Source organism: Eurosta solidaginis, chromosome 3 (assembly GCF_040869045.1).
Source record: "Eurosta solidaginis isolate ZX-2024a chromosome 3, ASM4086904v1, whole genome shotgun sequence".
NCBI lineage: Eukaryota > Metazoa > Arthropoda > Insecta > Diptera > Tephritidae > Eurosta > Eurosta solidaginis.
In genome coordinates, this window is record NC_090321.1 from 227,857,251 (window position 1) to 227,880,624 (window position 23,374).

The following is a 23,374-nucleotide window of genomic DNA, read 5'->3' on the forward strand; positions in this document are numbered from 1 at the left end:
GGGAGCACCAAGCAAGGTCAAAGCTTCCTCCAACTGTCTCTCCAAACTCAGTGAAGGTCTTCTCTTTCCTCATAACATGACCTAGCTAGCGAAGCTTTCTGTTTTTATTCGCTGCACTATTGTCATATCTGCGAAAGCTCATATAGCTCATCCTCCTTCGATACTCGCCGTCGACATCACGGATAGGACTATAAATCCTCCGAAGAACTTTTCTCTCGAATACTCCAAGAGCCATCTCATCTTCTCTCGACACGTTCCATTATTTCGAGCCATACATCAGTACAGTTATGATGAGTGACTTGTAGAGCGAGAATTTTGTTCGTCGAGACTTTACTTTTCAATTGCTTAATGAAGCATTTGTTGGCAAGAGTTATTCTCCGTTTGATTTCTAGGCCGACATTGTTTTTGCTTTTAATTCTGCTTCCCAAATAGACGAAATCCTTCACAGTCTCCAATTTATATCTGTCAACAGTGACGTGGCTACAAAGACCACGATGACAGCAAGTACTTCGTCTTGTCCACATTTACTGCAAGACCCACTTTTTTTGATGTTTGATCTTATACCAACTCTTCGCCTCTGTACGTCAGTTACCAGGTCGCCATTATCATTCCTATAGAATGAAACCTTCTGCCATTAAAAGAGTACGAAAAATATATGATAAACGAAAATAATAATAATATTTTGCGCGATAAATATCCGGGGAGATAGAGCCTACTTTTCTTCCAGAATGTTGTGTGCTAATGGGAGCATTATTTGGTAATCCTACACGTTTAGGCCGACTCCATGTTCATCTGAAAAGGCAGATAACTTTTTTGCTGAGATTATTTGATGTTAGTTGTTCGCCCGCTTTCAAAAAAGAAAAAAATATACTCCGAAAATTTTATTTTTACTCCGCCGTAGTCGTTTACTCAGGTAACAGTTTTAAATACTCCGAACACTTGTAGCGAAATATGAGAGAATTGTAATAAATCGAAAAACTTCAAAAGCGCTACATCATCAAACTTTTTTTTCAAATTCGATTACAAATACAACAATTCCGGAATGCGGGATCTTGGCTGATTTGTTTATGTTTCTATTCTGCGTTATCGCAGTGTTTACGGACGGACGGACGGACATGGTTAAATGAATTTATTTTTTCACCCAGATCATTTTGATATATAGAAGTCTATATCTATCTCGATTAGTTTATGCCGTTACGGGGTACCGTTATGCGAACAAAATTAATATACTCTGTGAGCTCTGCTCAGCTGAGTATACAAATTTTATTCATTACCAACACTTTAATGCTAAAGAACTGCCAGACAGACGTTGAGCAAATGTAGCGTAAAATATTTCTGCTCAGTAATATCAAAGAGGATAAATACAATAAGAGCCGTCACTCGTTATTTTTTTGGCATTTACTCGATGTATACTGAGAGGTAGTCGCTACTTTTTTTTGGGCGAGATGTTTATAAATGTCTTCTATACATTTTCGTGGGGTATTTGTGTTTATTTTTCGACTGTATTTAATTAATATATTTAATTCTCAAAAAATCACAGTTGCACAAGGGGCCTACACGGCATGCATAAATGCGAGGCAATTAAAAATGTCCCTCTCAGAAAACATTCGGCATAAATTTTTTCAATTTCCAGCGAGATACTCGCCACAAAATAACGAGTGACGGCTCTTATTGTATTTATCCTCTTTGGTAATATGACGTAAAATTCTTACAGTTGAGTGGATCGTAACTACTCAACGGTGCGTTCAGAAAATTATCACTCAACGACTGCTGAACATTCAAGTTTCCCTCAAGCGCCCAATGGTATGTAAAATTCGAGCGAGATTTTTCTTCTGTCAAAAAATGTTCACAAGATACCAAAAAAATAACCTCCAGCTGATCTAAAATCTGGGCCCTATTAACAGTTTTATTTACAAAATCCCTCCATGCAGGGGTATCCTTCGATCCTGCTTTAAACAATAGATCTGGTTTGGTCCAGCACCGGCTTCGCTATCTACAGTATTTCTGCGGAAAAACTTTTTTTCTTAATTGTTTGCAATTCATGGAAATACAACAACACATTAAAATATGCAACTTTTCTTTGCCACTAAAAAATATGTCAGGCATGCCCTTTTTTGACATTTCTTTTAGGGGTATTCTCTCTTTGTAAAATAAATGGAAAACGCAGAAAATTTTCCAATTCCACACACAAGTTTCTACGGCTTCCACATTTTTTACAACTCTAAATATTCCTTCGGAATTTTGTTCTATTGTATTTTTTTATTCCCGTGGAAAAATTCCTCGCAATTCTTTCTCCTAGGGAGAACAATAATTGAGGAATAGGAATTAGGAACTTCCGAAGTCAACTGTTTTGTCAAATGACATTTTGTTGCCGTTTCTATTTTTGTTTAAGACATTGAACATTTTAATTATTGTGGCGAATTTGTTTAAAATTGTTAAGTAAAATCTAAACAGGGCACAGTATTGTTTTTATACTTTTTTAAATTTTTTTTAAATTTATTTATTTTAAGTCGACACAAAACGAAAACGGCCGACTGGTAAGGTATAAAATTTGTACAAAAATTATTATAACTTGTAAATTCTAAGATTAACATTAAACAAGTAAGGAAGGCTAAGTTCGGGTGTAGTCGAACATTATAGACTCAGCGTGAGCTTCAATTGTCAATAGTATTCATTTCATTTCAGATAAATTACTTTTCTACATAACACATGGCACCGCCCGTTTAAAAAAAAAATTCTCCCCATTTCCTTTTACAATAAAACTTGATAAGTGAAATATCATTGATTCAAAACTATTTTTTGCTAAGTTATAGCTTGCTATTCTAGTCTACGACCCTTTAAACTTGTTTTATATAAAAGTGGGCTTGGTCTTTAACCGATCCCGTCCATTTTTACTAGAAATATTTTCTGCTATAAGGAAAATATATAGGTGTACACAATTTCATTACGATATGTTAATTTTTCTTCGAGTTATGGCTCCCGAAATATAGAATATTGCTTAGCCATAAAAGGGGCGGTGCCACACCCATTTTCAAAAATTTTAGTGTTTTTAAATTTAATGTTATAATTCAATTTAAAAAGTAAAATTCTATGGATATATATCTCTTTTTCGCTTAGCTTGTTATTTTCTTCTACGACCCTTTTAAAAATCATTTATATAAAAGTAGGCGTGGTCCTTAACCGATTTCGTTAATTTTTCTTCAAAGCATTCCTTATAGTAAAGGCAACCTCTCTGCCGAATTTTGTTACGATAGGTTTAACGATTTTTGATTTATGATTAATAATATTTGTAAAATTGATTTTATCACAAGTGGGCGGTGCCACGCCCATTTAAAAAAATGTCTCTCAATATCAGTTCACATGTCAAATTTCAACATTCTAGGTAGGTGTATTATTTACTAAATAATCATGCTTTTGGTGTTTTCCAAAATTTTATATACATATATAAAAAGTGGGCGTGGTTATCATCCCATTTCGCCCATTTTCAATACCAATCTATTCTGGGTCCAGATAAGCTCGTGTACCAAATTTGGTGAAGATATCTGAATATTTACTCAAGTTGTGTTAACGGACGGACGGAGGGACGGACATGGCTGAATAAATTTTTTTTTCGATACTGATGATTTTGATATATGGAAGTCTATATCTATCTCGATTCCTTTATACCTGTACAACCAACCGTTATCCAATCAAAGTTAATATGCTCTGTGTGCAAAGCAGGTGACTACAGTGGATTTGTATTATCGCGGAGCCCTCTTCTTATGCTCTTCTGTTGATGTTACTGTGGCACCAATTCAATACTCAATTCATCCAATACCATTTTTGACACTATATACTCTAAATACTACAACTTTGGATCGATTATCAGCAGCTAATGATTTAGGCTACAGGTAGAAAGGAATCGAGATAGATATAGACTTCCATATATCAAAATCATCAGTATCGAAAAAAAATTTGATTGAGCCATGTCCGTCCGTCCGTTAGCACGATAACTTGAGTAAATATTGAGATATCTTCACCAATTTGGTACACTAGCTTATCTGGACCCAGAATAGATTGGTATTGAAAATGAGCGAAATCGGATGATAGCCACGCCCACTTTTTATATATATAAAAGTTTGGAAAACAAAAACCTGATAATTTAGTAAAAAATACACCTAGAATGTTGAAATTTGACATGTGGACTGATATTGAGACTCTTGATAAAAATTTGGAAAAATTGTTTAAAATGGGCGTGGCACCGCCCACTTGTGATAAAATTAATTTTACAAATATTAGTAATCATAAATCAAAAATCGTTAAACCTATCGTAACAAAATTCGGTAGAGAGGTTGCCTTTACTATAAGGAATGATTTGAAGAAAAATTAACGAAATCGGTTAAGGACCACGCCCACTTTTATATAAAAGATTTTTAAAAGGGTCGTGGACGAATAAAATAAGCTATATCTTTGATAAATAGAGCTTTGTATCAATGGTGTTTCATTTCCCAAGTGGATTTATAACAATAAATAGGAAAAACTTCAAATAAAAAAATGGGCGTGGCAACGCTCCTTTTATGACGTAAGCAATTTTCTATGTTTCGGGAGCCATAACTATAGCAGGAAATATTTCTAGTAAAAATGGACGGGATCGGTTAAAGACCACGGCAACTTAGATATAAAACAAGTTTAAAAGGGTCGTAGACTAGAACAATAATCTATAACTGAACAAAAAATAGTTTTGAATCAATGATATTTCACTTATCAAGTTTTATTGTAAGAGGATATGGGGAGACATTTTTTTTTGAACGGGTGGTGCCACGTGTTATGTAGAAAAGTAATTTATCTGAAATGAAATATACAATTGAATCTCACGCTGAGTATATAATGTTCGGTTACACCCGAACTTAGACACCTTTACTTGTTTTCAAATAGAAAAAGTAACATGAGATGTAGGAAGGGCGAGCTGCAGGAAGAAACGGTTGAGCACGTTCTGTGTTCGTGTCCTGCGCTCGCGATGTCAAGGCTCCGAGGTCAAGACTTGAGGCAGCAATAAAGCTAGGTCCTAGAAAACTTCTAGTATTTGTCTAGAGGACGGAGTTATTCTATAACATAAGTTCTGGTTCCTAGTCGGGGGTTTTTCGTCTGGTCGTCAAACAAGTTCTGGTAGCACTATGGGCATATTCAGTCTATATGAAGTCTTTATTGTCCAGTTCAACCTAACCTAACTCACATAAGAATTTCGAGGAAGTCCTCTAAAGCATCTTGAATCGAAAACTATGTAAGAGAACTAGGTTAGAAATCGATTTGCAAACGATTTGAGAAACACTAGAAAAGCGATGTCACAGTTATTGATTATTTGTACTTCACTCATCCTTAGTGTTATGCAAAATAAATAAATGCCGTGAAAATTTGCAAATATTGGTAGTTGCAAAATCAGTTTTTCAGAGGGTAAATGAGCAAACTGTTGACGTGTTGACTGGCATTATGAAGAAAACGTGTTCTCATTCATACCTCAAATCAACGCAAAGCGAAAATTTAGTTTAAGTTATGTTTTGAATTATTATGAGTAGCCTTTGAATTAGATTCATATTAAGTATACAAGCTTATAATCTAAAGCATTTAAAATAATAAAACAATGAAATTTGAATTGGGTTTAAGTAATTAAATCTAATCACGAGAGCTGCTCAACCTCTATACACTTTTAGCACTGTTGTTTTTGTTTCGCCCTTCAGAATAGGCATAGATACAAATTCACACTTTGAATATAAAAAAAAATCATAGCACTCCCATAAATTCGATTCATATGAAAGTGCCTGAATTTCATATGAAAGTGCAATGAAAAAGCACTTCGATATGAAGCCAAAGCACTACGGTATGACACTCAAATTTCCACTAACAAATTGACACCAAAAAATTTGTCAAAAATATTGTAGCACTGAGAAAATTTTTAATTCAAAATTTATTCATCATAATTCTTAAAACATTTCAAATATTTTTTTTTTTTTCATTTTAAAAAAGTTTCAGTGTATATATAATTATGTATATATATTAAGATTTGCACTTCCAATATAAAAATTTTTGAACAGCCCTGTTAATTACGCTTCAATTTAAAATTCATAATAGAAACCAATTAGAACTCGATGTCAGTTTTCTAACCGTAAATGTTGGAAAAGGGCAAGCGTATTTCGTATCGAAATCAAGTTTGCACTCAAACATTAAATCAAAATAGCTCTAAAATCGTGAGTCCGAATAAAGACATATATGAACTAGAGACTTCGCGTACTAGTTAGATTCATAATTTATCAGTACCTGGGCGACCGAGCTTTGCTCGGCAATCTTCGAGTATGCCGCATAACATACTTTGTTCTACATGTCATCACACTCTACTTTTTTTATATGTACATATCTATAATATAGAAATAAGTCGGGTTTTCCTTCCTGACGCTATAACTCCAGAACGCACGAACCGATGTCCACGGTTTTGCATGCGTTGGAAAGGTCTCTGGCTCCGTGAGGTTTATAGCAAAAAAAAAAATTCAGAATCGACGTACAGGGCCTCGAGATATAGGCCAAAACGTGGACCCAGGTACCCCTGGAATGTGTTTATAGAATATGGATAACAAATGAAAGCTGTTGATGAGTGCTTTAGTAGAGGGTAATTTTCATACCCCTGGGTGACTGGGTCTCGAAATATAGGCCAAAACGTGGGCCCGGGTACCCCTAGAATGTGTTTATAGGGTATGGATATCAAATGAAAGCTAGGGTCTCGAGATATAGGCAAAAACGTGGATCAGGGTAACACTAGGATGTGCTTTTACATTATGGATATCAAATTTAAGCTGTTGATGTGTGCTTTAGTACAGAGTAAGTTGTACACCGCTGGGTGACTAGGGTCTCGAGATATAGGCCGAAACATGGACCCGGATACCCCTAGAATGTGTGTGTATTATGGGTATCAAATGAAAGCTGTTGCTGAAAGCTTTAAAGTAATTTTCATTGCGATATTCCACCCTCTGGGACTGGCAATAAGATATGAAGAAGAATGAGAAGGAATTGAGAGAAGAGAAAAGAGAGAAGGAGATTGAGAAAAGAGATAGAATGAGGCGAAGATGGAGAGAGATGAAGCGAAAAATATGGAGGGAGGAGTGAATACAAAGATTAGGAAAAAGTGTAGAGGGGCGAGGGCAGAGTTAGACGGAAAAAGCTTATTAAAATGTATGCAGATAGACCAAATTTAGGGCAGAACAACGTCTGCCAGGTATGCTAGTACTATATATTTTTACTTACCAATATTCGATTTCCTTCAAAATAGATTTCAAAAACATATCAAACACTAGCCGGAAAATGAACTGGAATGAAAAATTTTAAATGGGTAATTCCAGCCTATAGTATAAGTGATTTAGGTGGAGTATCTTCATGCGCCGAATTATTAATTTCAAAAATTTTTTTAGTTATACACTATGAAATTTCTCAAAATTTTATTACATTCCAAAAACTTGTAAATTTCACGAATGACAACTATCAGCTATGACAACTATCAGTTAGCTTAATTAAATGTCAACTTACTTCCCTAAGCGCCATCTGTTGGTAAGTAGTTAAATGGTTAGATGTCGTTTTCAAATTGAACATTTGCCTCTAGTGTTCAACGGTAGCAAATTACCATGGTGAGATATCTTTTTGCTATGGTAAGAAATCTTTCTTAAAAGTAATCTGTGAGAAATTGCAATTATTCATTTCATATTTGCCAAAAATATGCATTTTGCTAGAATTTGCCACGGTGCCTTGATATTGCATTTAAATTTTACTAGCGTGTGTGAAATTAGGAAAGGGCAGTCGAATCATGTGTAAGATTTTTTTACGAAGATTTTTAACTTTATTGTTCACTTTTAAAGCTTTAATAGAATACGAGTAAGTAGAGTACTATTTCGTCTATAACTACCCCAACCCTAAATGGCAACCCTACTCAAAAATGTCCCCTTTGTAATGCGGAGTGAAATACCTTTCGTTTGATACCCATATCGGCATATCTCATGTAATTTCTTTTTAATTTCGAATAGGTGGCAACCTTGTGAAACATTATGAGTGGCAACACCTAGGTAGAAGGTCTTAGAAGGTGATACATTATCTTCATTTAAATCGGTTGAGCCGTTCCCGAGATCATTCGGCAATACAAACATACAAATATATAAATATACAAGAATTGCTCGTTTAAAGTTATAAGATAATTTGTATAAATAGTTTGGCAGTTTCATATTTATAAATTGAGTGAAGAATGGATTCCGATACGAATCGTAATACACGAATTGTTCCTTCTAATGCGTTTGAGCTTGCTTTTTGCTCTTAATACAGCTGTGAGAGGTGTAGTATGTGTTATTCCTGAACATAAATAAAAATGGGATCTAGGCCGAACTTCTTTTCTAATTTGCGTTTTGCTACCTATTTATTTTTCCTGCGAATTGGTGGGACGAGACCTACATGTTTTATGCCGACTCCAAATCGCATCTGCAAGGCAGATGAATTTTCTCTGAATAACTTCTCCCTCGGAGAGCTAGAAATTTGACGAATTGAGTTTGACTGCCTCTCAGGGAGAGTATAATTTCTAACATAAAAATACAAAGATCTTTGGCAGGATCGAAATAGCTTTAATATCAGCCAGTATGTTTACTTACTTTCAGTTTTTCCATCATAATAAAAATACAATAATTTAATACAAGAAATTATTGTACACTACGACTTTAACTCATTAAATTTTGAGAATGCAATTGGAAAAAAAAATTGAATGATGCCATAGTCCAATGTTTACATCGTTTCTGCAACAGATGTCGCAGCGCTGTGAAAATCAATTGGCAAGAAAAGAAACTGGATAGAATAGTGAAGACAAACAAACAACCGCTGTGATAGCTGAATGGTTATAGTAGCGGCGCCTAAACGTTGCCGGCGAAGGAATTTAGCTGTTCCCGAAATTGATCTATACAACGAGCTTTGGCAGTTGTCTAACATTTTTTCTTTCTTCTATTCTGATTTAAAAAATTTTATCATTTAAGAAAAAAATTATCATAACAATAATAATGATAAAATAATTATTGTTAATGATAAAATAATTATTGTTAGGCCTTGACCTCGATTCGCACCCGCATCTTACAAATCAGTAGGCAGATATAACAACAACAAGTAAAGGTGTCTAAGTTCGGGTGTAACCGAACATTATATACTCAGCGTGAGCTTCAATTGTACATTTCATTCCAGATAAATTACCTTTCTACATTTCTACAGATTTCGTTAATTTTTCTTCAAAGCATTCCTTATAGTAAAGGCAACCTCTCTACCGACTTTTGTTACGGTAGGTTTAACAATTTTTGATTCATGATTAATAATATTTGTAAAATTGATTTTATCACAAGTGGGCGGTGCCACGCCCATTTAAATTTTTTTTTTTCAATTTTGTATCAAGAGTCAATATCAGTCCACACTTCAAATTTCAACATTCTAGGTGCATTATTTACTTAATAATCAGGTTTTTTGTGTTTTCCAAAACGTTATATATATAAAAAGTGGGCGTGGTTATCATCCGATTTCGCTCATATTCAATACCAATCTATTCTGGGTCCAGATAAGCTCGTGTACCAAATTTAGTGAAGATATCTCAATATTTACTCAAGTTATCGTGTTAACGGACAGACGGACGGACGGACGGACATGGCTCAATCAAATTTTTATTCGATACTGATGATTTTGATACATGGAAGTCTATATCTATCTCGATTCCTTTATACCTGTACAACCAACCGTTATCCAATCAAAATTAATATACTCTGTGTGCAAAGCACGCTGAGTATAAAAAATAGTCGAATAGAATAAAATGAAATGTAATGAATAATATAATATAATACAATATAGTATAACATAATATAAAAATAAAATAAAACAAAATAAATAAAATGAAATGAAACGAAATGAGATGAAATGAAATATAAATAAATAAATGTAAGGCGCGATAACCTCCGAAGAGATTTGAGGCCGAGCTTCTCTTCCAATTTATGTCGTGCCCCTTTTAAATTTTTCCTACAAATTGGCGCGACTGGACCTACATGTTTTATGCCGACTCCGAACGGCATCTGCAAGGTAGATGAGTTTCACTTTTCATGGCAGAAATACACTCGGGAGTGCTTGCCAAATCACTGCCGAGGGGCGACCCCGCGTAGATAACTTTCTTTTAAAAAGTTAAAGATATGTTAACAAATTAGGGCTGGTACTATCCGCATATTCGAATATCCAGATATCTATACGGATATCCGTTGACACGGATAAAATCCGGACAGCATGGATATCCGGTTAATATCCGTTTGTGAAACTATCCGGATATCCGGATGTATTTATCATTATTATTTATTTTATTTATCGGCGGATATTCTGGCGCAGATTCAGAGAGAAAAGCTGCGTCCATACCATTCTCTTGAAGATGGAAAAACCGATTGTGGCTCCATATACTTATGTCGATTCTTTGTTTTGTAGTGTTTCTTCCCAATATACACAAATGTCACTGTTATTTTCACTTTTTTGGAAATGATCCCAAATCCTGTTGACCATTTTAGAACTCATTGCTAGTTTAAATTGACGCTTTGCAAAATTGTAGCTTTTTAATTTTTGACATTAATTTAATAATCTACAAACATATTTTGTGAATAATTTTTCGATGCTTGCTTCGTTCAATTCTGATATGCAGATATTCAACTTTCATATTCCAGTATCCGGGCATACTGATGTTCGGATTTTCCGTTTACGTATCCAGATATCCGGATAGCCGGATTTTTTGCTTAGCTATCCGGTTATTCGAATATCCGGTTTATCCGGATAGTCGAAAAATCCGGATGCAGTTTACAGCCCCATAACAAATTTTTTTCGGAAACATAGATTTCATATAGTAGTGTTGCCAAGTTTTTATCGGCCTGTTATCGAAAATGTATCGTTTTTGTTATCAAAAGTGTATCTATTTGTTATCGAAAAGTTATCAATTTCTTATCGGAGTGTTACCAATTTCTTACCGGCATGTTATCGATTTCCTAACGTTGACTCATCGGTTTGTTATGAAACTTCAATATAAAATCCATGACACACATATCGATAGCAAGCCGTTAAGAAAACAATATGACAATAACAAGCTGATAACAAATCAAAATCTGGAATCTTGTCGGTATCGTTTGTTCTCAGTAAGAAACCGACGAAGCTCTTATCAAAAAGCGCAAAAAACTTTTTGTTTCTAGGAAAGTTACTGCTTTGTAGTTTAACTTCAACTCTAGTTCACTTGAAAAAATCAACTTCCAGCAGTACACCTGTGCGTTTACACATCGAACTTCTCGAGTCATTGGTACTCACTCCATTTTTTAACGGACTTCTTTATCCCCGCGGAAAAATTCCGAATTTCAATTTTTTAAATTTTTGGACGAACTCTTCAATTTGAAGAAAGTGAAAGATCAATTAGATCCACAGCAACATCAACAAATGAGTATAAAATAAGGCTTTGCGATAGTACAAATACGCTGTTATTGCTTTCTTCCATTTAGAAATGCGTTTTGCTGGTTGTACTGCCGAGCTCAGCTTTTCTTCAATTGTTTATAGTTGATGGCAAACACAAACCGAAGATTTTAAATGATCGACTGTGTCCGTAAAAGAACATGGTTCGTTTCAGTGCTATTCTGGAAGCAAAGTGGAAAGGCGAAAGAATTGACGCGTTCGGTTTGTATATGCATTGTCAGACCATAAGATTTGTAACACTATTACAGATGCCAATATGCCATAGAATTATTTTATAAAACAATAGGAATCAGCTATAGTTGCTTGTAAATTAAACAAGCCTGAATAGTTGAGTGTCAGATTATGAGTGTTATTTATTTGGAAATTACTTCCCTTTCCCGAGTGTAAGACTATGAATGTTCTTTATTTGGAAATTACTTCCCCTTTTATATAAAATATTCTTATTCTACAGATACTAATATTTACAAACTAAGTTTACAATATTTGTGGTATGCGATGTCACCATATTGGAACGACCTATTTAGGTACGTTATTACATATGGTTCGACGTCAATATGATTGACAGACAAATATGTCGGCCAGCGTGACTGATCGATAATTATGTTGGTCAATGAGACGAATTGACAAATGTAAACAAATATGCATGTACAAGCATTAATAACCCATTGGTGAACTCCCGCTGAGAATGCATAAATATTTGGGTCGGTACATTTAGCTATTTGTGTGGTCTATAAGTGCGTGCGTATTTTGTATTGTTAAATGCATTCAGAATGACGGGCATTTCCTAGTAACGCTACACCACCGGCTTTTGAAGAATGGCCACATACAATGTGTGTGTGCTAGTTGTGTATGGCTATTCAAATTGTATCCTCAAATTTGGGTTGTGTTTCGTATCATTTTACATTTGTGACCCATTTAAAATTCGTTTGACACAATCGACTTTCAAGTGTGTCGACCCACTTAAAATACCGTTGTGTTTACAAATTATTCTTTAACATTCAATCAACAAATATGTGGTTTCTTCAGCATATATAGCTAATTAATCGCACATCCCCTTTTATAGCTACTAAGTTAAGCTTTTTTTGTCCATCCTTAAGATATCGTAGAATGTTGCAATTAACACGATTTGTGATTGTTTTGTTATTGTTTTGTATTGAATAGGTTTGCCGGTAGCACAAATACTTCATCCTCTCAATACAGCAACTTTAGTAATAGTGCTAAGTTGAAGGATACCACAACAGGGTCCGGTGGATCACATTACGATGGGTAAGTACATACCAACATGTTGAGTAACAATTAAATTTAAAATTTTGAAGAACTTGCTAACCAACCAAGAGCGTATCCAGCCTTTCACAAAGGGGGGGCCAATTTTTTTTTTTTTTTTTTTTTCAGATTCATATATAGCGTATTTATAAGTATAAAGAGTAATGACGTCTAGGTAGGCCTGCTTTATAGACCAAGCTGTGGGCTCTGGCAGTCCGTTAAAATTTGTATTTATTTATCAAGAGCTTCCTAAAATATCTACCATGTCTAGGATTTGGTAATTCAAAATTTTATTGAATTAGATAGATTAATTACTTTAGAAATGTGATCGATCCCCCAAGTGAGTTTCAGATTCAACAAAATTGTATTTTTCCACATACTTTATTTAGTTACAGAAATGTATTTTAAATTGCATTACTCATTCCCTGAGTATTAGAAAACCTTTTAAGTAAGTATAATTCTTCGAGTATTTATAATTTTCCGCTACAAATTTTCTGAGAGCACTCAGCATACATAAACCTTTGAAAAAAAGAAACAATAAATATATTTAAAAAAAATGTATTTACCATCAAGGCAAGATTCTGCCATTGTTGTTCTCAACCACGTCTTTACCCTCCTTAGAGTGCTGAAGGAGCGTTCCACAGTTGCGGTTGTGCAGGGCATTGCAAGCAGAAGTTCAAGTGCTTCTCTTATCTTTGTATGGAATGCTGTCTTCTGGAAGACACATGCAAAATCTGTTGGCTCTGTACCACAATTCCAGTTCATTATCAATACCATATAAATTATAACACACCTTGGCATCGGCAACTTTGCTTTCAATGTCTTTAAGACTCATCTTTTTGACAATATTTGGATGCAATATAGTCAAACAAAAAACAGCATTACTTTGCTGCGAAAACCACTTAGAGAACAAATTAGGGAGTCTAGATAAAGATGAGGAACTGAAAACATTTTATGTTGTTGATGTTTAACTTTCAGTTTTGTGTTGTTAGTTCGCGAAGGGGGGGGGGGGGACGGCCGCCCCTGCATACGCCCTTGTAACCAACTATCAATTCATTATACGATTTAAAATAAACTGTATAAATAAATAATTTCATTATTACTGCAGGGTGACATCGAGCAGCGTAGGAGGTAGCAGTAGTGGGCCAGCTGGAAACTCAGCAGTGTCAGCCAATTCGGCGGCTAATTCATCTGCATCGGTTAATTGTAGGCATTTTAAAAAATTAAATAAAAACACTACAAATTGTTTGTTTATACATTCATAATAATTATTAGTTTAACTGCTATTTTATTTATTTGTGCTTATAGCCAATAATTCGAATGTGAACAGCAATAGCACGAGCGGCGTTGTGTCTAACAATAGTGTGAGCAGTAGTGCTAACAATAGTAATGTGAATACGAATAGTAGCAGTACTGTTAGCGGTGGTGGTGGTGGTAGCGGTAGTGTTGGCGGCAGTGGTAGTGGTGGCGGTGGCGGCGTCGGCAGCAGCAGCAGCAGTAATAATCCATCATCTGTAGTGGCAGCAGCAGCTGCAGCCGCCGGCGTTTCATCGTCATCATCAAATAAAACAAGCGCTAGCGGAATGGTGCCCAACATCCAAATGGTTAGTCAATATATACAGACTGGATTGCCATACTATCAGCAACCAGTTTATTCTTACGAGGATATACAAATGATGCAACAGAGAGTGCCACACGTGGTGAGTTCACATATGGAGAAAACGCAAAACTTAGAAAACTGAAAATAAAAAAAAAACTAAAATAGATAATTTTCACAAGCATCCATTTAATATAAAAAAGTATAAATCAAAATTATGCAATTAGGTGTATAATATCATTCAAACAAAAATTTCATTAATCTATTGCATATGTTTATAATATATACTACTTTAATAATTCCTCCTCTACATTTTCCTACATAATAACCATTTGTTGTGCTCTAAATTGCATATTAAAATTCATTTCCATATGCACTTCCTAACAACATTTTTCATTCATTTTCCAAATTCTCTGTTGAAATTTAAACTTATTTTTGTAAAACCACGTGAATCCTCAAAAGCATAAATGTAATTAAAATATGATTGGCCATTTAAATTTTTACAAAATGTGTTTTAAAGATTTCAAATAAATTTCTTTTGTTTGTACAACACTGAAGTCAAAAAAATACTGTCAAAATTCGAAAATTTTATGATTATTTCGATTTAGTTGTACCTATGTGACACTACTTGTCTTGAATTCTTAGCTAGAAAAACTGACGAAAACTTTATCGTAACTTCAAAATATAAAAATAATTTGTACCATGAGAAAGCGAGACCACTGCTCCCCCAAAATTAGTGAGTGTGACATGTTTTTGTTTATACTTAAAATTTTATTTTTTCATTAAAATTTTTAACAATAAAAACATTGCAAATAATACGGGAAAATTTTTTCGGTCTCTGATGGTTCACTTTTTTCACCAGAAAGTTGAAAGTTTGGCGGCCACCGTGGTGTGATGGTAGCGTGCTCCGCCTACCACACCGTATGCCCTGGGTTCACACAGCAACATCAAAATTTAGAAATAAGTTTTTCAATTACAAGAAAATTTTTATAAGCGGGGTCGCCCCTCGGCAGTGTTTTGTTATTTTTGTAAAACCACGTGAATCCTCAAAAGCATAAATGTAATTAAAATATGATTGGCCATTTAAATTTTTACAAAATGTGTTTTAAAGATTTCAAATAAATTTCTTTTGTTTGTACAACACTCATAATAAACACAGCTGAGGTCAAAAAATACTGTCAAAATTCGAAAATTTTATGATTATTTCGATTTAGTTGTAACTATGTGACACTACTTGTCTTGAATTCTTAGCTAGAAAAACTGACGAAAACTTTATCGTAACTTCAAAATATAAAAATAATTTGTACCATGAGAAAGCGAGACCACTGCTCCCCCAAAATTAGTGAGTTTGACATGTTTTTGTTTATACTTTAAATTTAATTTTTTCATTAAAATTTTTAACAATAAAAACATTGCAAATAATACGGGAAAATTTTGTCGGTCTCTGATGGTTCACTTTTTTCACCAGAAAGTTGAAAGTTTGGCGGCCACCGTGGTGTGATGGTAGCGTGCTCCGCCTACCACACAAGAAAATTTTTATAAGCGGGGTCGCCCCTCGGCAGTGTTTGGCAAGCGCTCCGAGTGTATTTCTGCCATGAAAAGCACTCAGTGAAAACTCATCTGCCTTGCAGATGCCGTTCGGAGTCGGCATAAAACATGTAGGTCCCGTCCGGCCAATTTGTGGGGGAAATCAAGAGGAGCACGACGCAAAATGGAAGAGAAGCTCGGCCTCAAATCTCTTCGGAGGTTATCGCGCCTTACATTTAGTTATTTATTTTTTGTTATGCACAAAATTTGTCACAAAAAAATAAAGAAAACAAGTAAGGAAGACTAAGTTCGGGTGTAACCGAACATTACATACTCAGCTGAGAGCTTAGCTGCGTTGGTTTCGTAGATGGTTTATAAGTGGTTTTTAATTCCATATCACATACGTTTGGGAAATATCGACCAAATTGTAGACCAAGGGCGACGTTTTTTGAAACGATTTTCCTTCATCCTTTGTCAAATAAGGGAAAATCACCATGAAAATGAACCTAGGGTAACCCTGGAATGTGTTTGTATGACATGGGTATCAAATGAAAGGTATTAAAGAGTATTTTAAAAGGTAGTGGGCCTTAGTTGTATATGTGAAGCCGCTTTCGAGATATAGACCAAAATGTCGACCAGGGTGACCCAGAACATCATCTGTCGGGTACCGCTGATTTATTTATATATGTAATACCACGAACAGTGCAGAACCTTTTCATATTCTTCTACTAAATATGGCACACCCATTTTACAAAGTTTTTTCTAAACTTATATTTTGCGTCAAAAAACCAATCCAATAATCATGTTTCATTCCTGTTTTCGTATTTGGTATAGAATTGTGGCATTTTTTTTTTAATTTTTAGAATTAACGATATCGAAAAAGTGGGCGTGGTCATAGTCGGATTTCGCGCATTTTTAATACCAAGACAAAGTGAGTTCAGATAAGTACCTGAACTAAGTTTGGTAAAGATATATCGATTTTTGCTTAAGTTATCGTGTTAACGGACGCGCGGAAGGACAGGTCAACTGTATATAAAAACTGGGCGTGGCTTCAACCGATTTCGCCCATTTTCACAAAAAACAGTTATCGTAATAAAAGCTATGCCCTTACCAGGTTTCACAAGGATTGGTAAATTTTTGTTCGACTTATGGCATTAAAAGTATTCTAGACAAATAAAATGAAAAAGAGCGGAGCCACGCCCAGTTAGATTTTTTTTTTTTAACTTTTGTATTTTGTGGCTTATTTTTTTTTTTTTTTTTTTTTTTTTTTTTTTTTGTGTTTCGTGGAAGGAGGAAATGCTTTATGCACTGACCGGGATATTTAAGCCTCACTGCGAGACTCTCCGAGTGTAGGACTCCCTTCTGCCATGAAGGCCTACCCACTAAAACCTAACCTCCCACGGCCCGCGCAAATCCCCGTACCTGGGACCGCGTTTAGCATTACTTCGGGTACGGGTGCGCGCTACGTGAGCTCTATGGCTACTCTCACGCTAATGGGCTAGGCATCCGTCTTCTCGTTTACTGGTAAGTATATGCCTCACATATGTGCTGACCGTATCCCATCTGTCTCTTCGACAGGTCATGTTATTAATGACACTGCCCGGGGATAGGTCGCCAAGTACCTCTTCTACCCTCCTTCGCTGATGGGAGAAGTGCCTGCATTCGAAGAAGGTGTGGCGTACATCGTCTATTTCCCCACAGTACAGACAGCTCGGGCTATCAACCTTACCCATTCTGTGTAGGTATTTGCGGAAGTAACCATGTCCCGTTAGAAACTGGGTCAGGTAAAAGTCTACCTCTCCGTGCGGTCGCTTCAACCATGGATCAAGTTCAGGGATTAGTTCCCTAGTCCACTTTCCTACGATGCTGTTGCTCCACTGATCTTGCCAACGTCGGATCGATTCTTCTCGCGCCTGCATGGCAACAGCAGCTCTTATGGCTTTTTACTGGAGTTGAATATTGACATAATTTACTTATATACTCTGAACATATTAAATTTTTTGTTAAAATTTTACTTAAACTTTTTGTTTTTTATGTGGGCGGGTGCGTCATCCGATTTTGCTAATTTTTATTTAGAACAGATACAGTAATAGGAGTAACGTTCCTGCCAAATTTGATCATGATATCTTCAACGACTGCCAAATAACAGCTTGCAACTTTTAACTTACCTTCTTTTAAAAGTAGGCAGTGCCACGCCCATTGACCAAAATTTCACTAATTTTCTATTCTGCGTCATAAGGTCAACCCACCTACCAATTTTCATCGCTTTATCCATCTCTGGTAATGAATTATCGCACTTTTTCGGTTTTTCGAAATTTTCGATATCGAAAGTGGGCGTGGTTATAGTCCGATTTCGTTAATTTTAAATAGCGATCTGAGATGAGTGCCCAGGAACTTACATACACAATTTCATTAAGATAACTCAAAATTTACACAAGTTATTGTGTTTACGGACGGACGGACGGACGGACGGACGGACGGACATGGCTAAATGAATTTATTTTTGCGCCCAGATCATTTTGATATATAGAAGTCTATATCTATCTCGATTATTTTATGCCGTTACGGTGTACCGTTATGCGAACAAAATTAATATACTCTGTGAGCTCTGCTCAGCTGATTATAAAAACGACCGAATGACAAAAAAACCTATCGAAGTACAAAGTGGCTCGTTTGTTTTTAGTGAACTAGGTTGTATTTTTTCTTGTATTTCGTTAGTTTTTGAAATATAGTCTACACACTTACACAAGTACTGAAATCGTATTAGGAGGGAAGAGGGCGACAAAAAATATAAGAGAAAAAAAGGAAAAGTACAGAGAAAATAAAGTAGTGTCATATAGGTATAATTTTTTTTTTAAATAAAGCTCGGTCTATGACAGAAACAACAAAAATTAAAATTCCAGGGCATACACAAAAGTTAGAAATGTTGGATATTTTCAGCAAAAATTATAACTTCTTATCAAAGATGTTTCTGACCAAACAACTTCGTACGTAATGTAAGCGTCTTTTAAACGTAACAATAATTTTTGTTTGGAAAATTTGTGTTTTTGGTCTAGATAATACAGTTACTCACAAAAATAAGTACACACTTGGTTTATGCTGAAAAAACTCAAATGCAGTGGCTTAATTGATAATTTTCATTTAAAATATCGCAAATTCCCTAAAAGAAACCAAATTTAAAAAAAGTCAAACGTTATTCAAAGGTAAGGAGACTTAATCAAAATTTCAAAAATGACCATCAAAATTTTAAAATTTTGTTTCAGAATTTCTAGGAAATTTTTGAGTATGCAGTTTTGTAGCCCAATAAATTTTAGTATAATAATGTGCAAGTTAGAAATAGCTCAAAATTTTTCCTGAATTTTCAGAATTTTTTTCGGCGAGGGTATTGAGCAATTTCTTCCATACATCGCATGAACAAAAATGCATTTTCTAGAAATTCTGAAACAAAATTTTAAAATTTTGATCGTCATTTTTGAAATTTTGATTAATTGTCCTTACCTTTGAATAACCTTAGACATTTTTTTGAATGTGGTTTCTGTTAGGGAATTTGCGATATTTTAGATGAAAATTATCAATTAAGCTGTGAGCCACTGCATTTGAGTTTTTGTACCTAGTTTTGTGAGTAACCGTATGTGGTATAGATTGAATTATTTTTTCATAAACATTCGTATGAATTAAACAATCACAATTCAAAATTCTGGTGCTATTTGTTAATTCACACTGCATATGCATATCTTATATATCTTTTGTGTAAAAGCTAACTGCATTTTGAAACGATAATGCGGCATCTCTTCGATAATTTTTCCTAAGTTTTCCTTTTCCCCATATGATTTTAATGAATCTAAATCTCCCTCCCAATGCTTGTCTGTAATATTTTGGCTTTATTGCATCGCACTTTCTTTTGTAAATAATCCAATTGATGAAGTGAAATGAATCGCTACGGTATAAAAATTCTATATATTCATTCGAGTAAACATTTAAAATAGGCAGTTCAAAGAAATATTAAAGGCTGATAAAAAAAATGTTAAAAAACGAATTTAAAATAAGTAAGCAAGTCTAAGTTCGGGCAAATCCAAACATATACCCAGCTGTGTGCTCTTGAATATATATTAGGTATACATTTAGAGAGAAATATCACGAACATTAAAGCTGAAATATACTACTTATAGAAACTATATATGTTCTTACCAAATATAGTTAAAACTTTTTGATTTTTACCTGATTTCCGTTTTGTGACGAGTATAACTAAAAGAAGCGTAAAAGGACTATTTAAAATATTGTAACGAATTTAGACAAATTCCTCTTATTTGAAACTTTCTGCTAACGTTCGAATCGCTAAACTGTTGAATAAATAACTCCAATATCCAGTAATGCAAAATGGTCTTTATTAGACTTCTTTGAGAGTACTTCACAATAACTCTTACTTCACAACTAATTGCGTGTTTAAATCAAACTGATTACTGATTCCTCAGATTGCGCCACTTTTATACTCTCAGTTTTCTCGTTCATCCATTTCTCCTAAGGTCTAGTCATTTCGCGAAACTGTATTCCAGAACAATTGTATCCCTTGCTTGGTTATTAGCATACATGTATACCTATTTCTAGTTTCTGTTTCTCCTATAGCCATATGCGGGTGTATGCGTGAGTACTACTTCGGCTGATGATTACATGTGTTTGCGAGTATCTCTTCGTTGCCTTGTAAGTACATATGTGTGTAAATGATGATTGATATGTTTACGTACATACGAGTGGCTGCTTAGTATCAGCTTAATGCTACTAGTATCAGGTTAGTTATGCTAATATTCGTCGCAACATTGAATACAATGTAATGTAGTGACAAGCCATAAAAACGTTACAAATTTTTGATCATCACTAAATTTTTAAGCAATTAAAAAAAAAAGTAGGCGAGGTCGTTTAGTACGAATTTTTCGCAGATCTTTATATAATTCCAGGAACCATAATTCTGCATAGTAGTACTAACGACTTCTGATTTACGACTTGGAATGCTCCTGCGGTGCCGCGCACAGTTTCCAAAATCTTAATTAAATGTCTGTTATGCTTGTCGTTTAAAAACAATCCTTATACCAAATTTCGTAAGTAATGTTCGATTTTTGTTTGAGGACATTAATCATGGCAGTTATTATAGAGAGATTATCCATAAAGAGGACGGGCCAACGCAATTTTCAAATTGTCTTACTTTGAAGTGAAATATCAGTAAAATTTAGTTATATACTACAAATATGTATATGTATTCAACTTTTTGTTGCCATTAGATATTGAGAAAAAGAAAAATATTGACGTGGGCGAGGTCGTCAATCGATTTTGAAAAATTTTCCCAATGTGTATACATATTGTAACGAATTTAGCGCAATTCCGCTTAAACTGTTGAATAAATCACTCCAATATTCTGTATTGCAAAATGGTCTTTGTTAGACTACTTTGGGAGTAGTACAAGTATACTTCACTTCTCAACTGATAGCGTGTTTAAATTAAACTGATTACTGATTATTCAGCTTGCGCTGCTTTTATACTCTCCGTTGCTTCGTTGGCATATTTCTCCTAATGTCTAGACTTTTCACATTCTAGAACTTTTGTATCTCCTGCATGGTTAGTTACCAGCTATATATGTAAGTACATGTATATTTGTAGTTTATAGCCATATGCGTGTGTATGTGTGAGTAACTACTTCGGCTGATGCTACATCTGTCTGTGTGATATAGCTCTTAGTCGCCTTCTACATAAGTGTTGGTAGCTTTAAATTGCACACGTACATAAGAGTGGCTGCTCCAAGTTTTTGTTGTTGCGGGATTATTTACTAACAGCATAGTGATGCTAATATTCGTCGCAATATGTGAATAAATGCAGGGACAACCACCATGCCAAATTTCGACATGATATCTTGACATTCTTTTGATATAGAACTTGCCAAACTTTTAAATTTTCTTCTTTTCAAAGGAGGCGGTGCCATACCTATTTTCCTAAATTTTAAGAAATTAAAATTTTTGTCATAAAGTGAACAGAAGTTTCCTTACGTTATCGATTTTTTAAGTGGGTGTGGGCGGTAACAGATTTTGTTAATTTTCACAAGCTATGTATATTATATGGCGGCCACCGTGGTGTGATGGTAGCGTGCTCCGCCTATCACTCCGTATGCCCTGGGTTCAACTCCCGGGCAAAGCAACATCAAAATTTTAGAAATAAGATTTTTCAATTAGAAGAAAATTTTTCTAAGCGGGGTCACCCCTCGGCAGTGTCTGGCAAGCGCTCCGATTGTATTTCTGCCATGAAAAGCTCTCAGTGAAAACTCATCTGTCTTGCAGATGCCGTTCGGAGTCGGCATAAAACATGTAGGTCCCGTCCGGCCAATTTGTAGGGAAAAATCAAGAGGAGCACGACGCAAATTGGAAGAGAAGCTCGGCCTTAGATCTCTTCGGAGGTTAACGCGCCTTACATTTTATGTATATTATAGCAAGCATAACCTCCGTGCCAAATTGCAACATAATATCTTTCAAGGCTTTTGAGTTAGAGCTTTAAAACTTTCAAATGTTCTTCTAAATCTGGACGGTGCCACAACCATTTTCCAAAATTTGAACAAATTTTAATTTTTTTCAACGAAAACTATTAGTTTTCCTAATGTGTATATATGTATGTATATTAACCTACGTCCCAAATTTCAACATGATATCTTAAACATGTTCTGATATACTGCTAAAAAACCTTCGAATTCGCGCCTTCTAAATTTAGCCGCTGCCACGCCAATTTTCCAATATTTTACGAAATTTATATTTTGGGTCCACTCAAGTATCCAGTTTTATCACTTTATCGGTCTTAGGTACAAAATGGTCGCATTTTGTCTAAATTTTCGATATCGAAAAACTAGGCGTGGTTATCGTAAGAATTCGCCCATTTTCAATACCAATCGATGGTCCATGGGGACCGCACATAGACTGTCTGAGCCCGCGGTGTTACCATAGTGAAAAAACCCATGACCTATGAAGCTTTCTAGGACCTATGCCACTTACTACATCTAGATCTGATAGCTGTATCACTCCTAACAACTGGAGTCTTAGCCTGGAAAGCGCAGAGTGCGAGCACAAAACGTGCTCGATCGTTTCCTAGTCCAACCCGCACATCCTACATCCGCTATCACTGACCAAGCCTAATTTAAAGACATGTGACGCCAGAAGGCAGTGTCCAGTCACAATACCCGTTATGAGTCTACAGTCATTTTTTTTAATGATAGATGTAACTTTGGGTTGTAAGACCTACAAATGGTCTTCGATACTTTGCAGCCCCTCAATTGGGTCCACGTCTTTCCCGCTTGGTCGATCATGTGCATCTCTCGCCTTCTCTTAATCTCGCTCAATCTAATTGGGACGTCTACGGAGCAAACTTCGAGAGATACGCCCTTTTAAGCTAGTTCATCCGCTTTTTCATTCTCAAATATTCCTATATGCCGTCGGACCCAATATA

The 23,374-nt window shown here is 35.2% G+C and overlaps 1 protein-coding gene across 9 annotated transcripts in view; it reads left to right on the forward strand.

Annotated features, from left to right (window-relative positions):
* Nucleotides 1-23,374, forward strand: part of lig (lingerer) — a 97,042-nt gene that overhangs the window by 26,588 nt on the left and 47,080 nt on the right. For 7 of the 9 annotated variants that reach the window (XM_067775411.1, XM_067775408.1, XM_067775407.1 and 4 more), the window contains 3 exons: nt 12,676-12,780; nt 13,886-13,983; nt 14,086-14,477. In XM_067775411.1, coding sequence (XP_067631512.1) covers nt 12,676-12,780; nt 13,886-13,983; nt 14,086-14,477 — 595 coding nt within the window. The remainder of the gene's footprint in view (nt 1-12,675; nt 12,781-13,885; nt 13,984-14,085; nt 14,478-23,374) is intronic. The other 2 variants (XM_067775409.1, XM_067775413.1) reach the window with 1 other exon arrangement.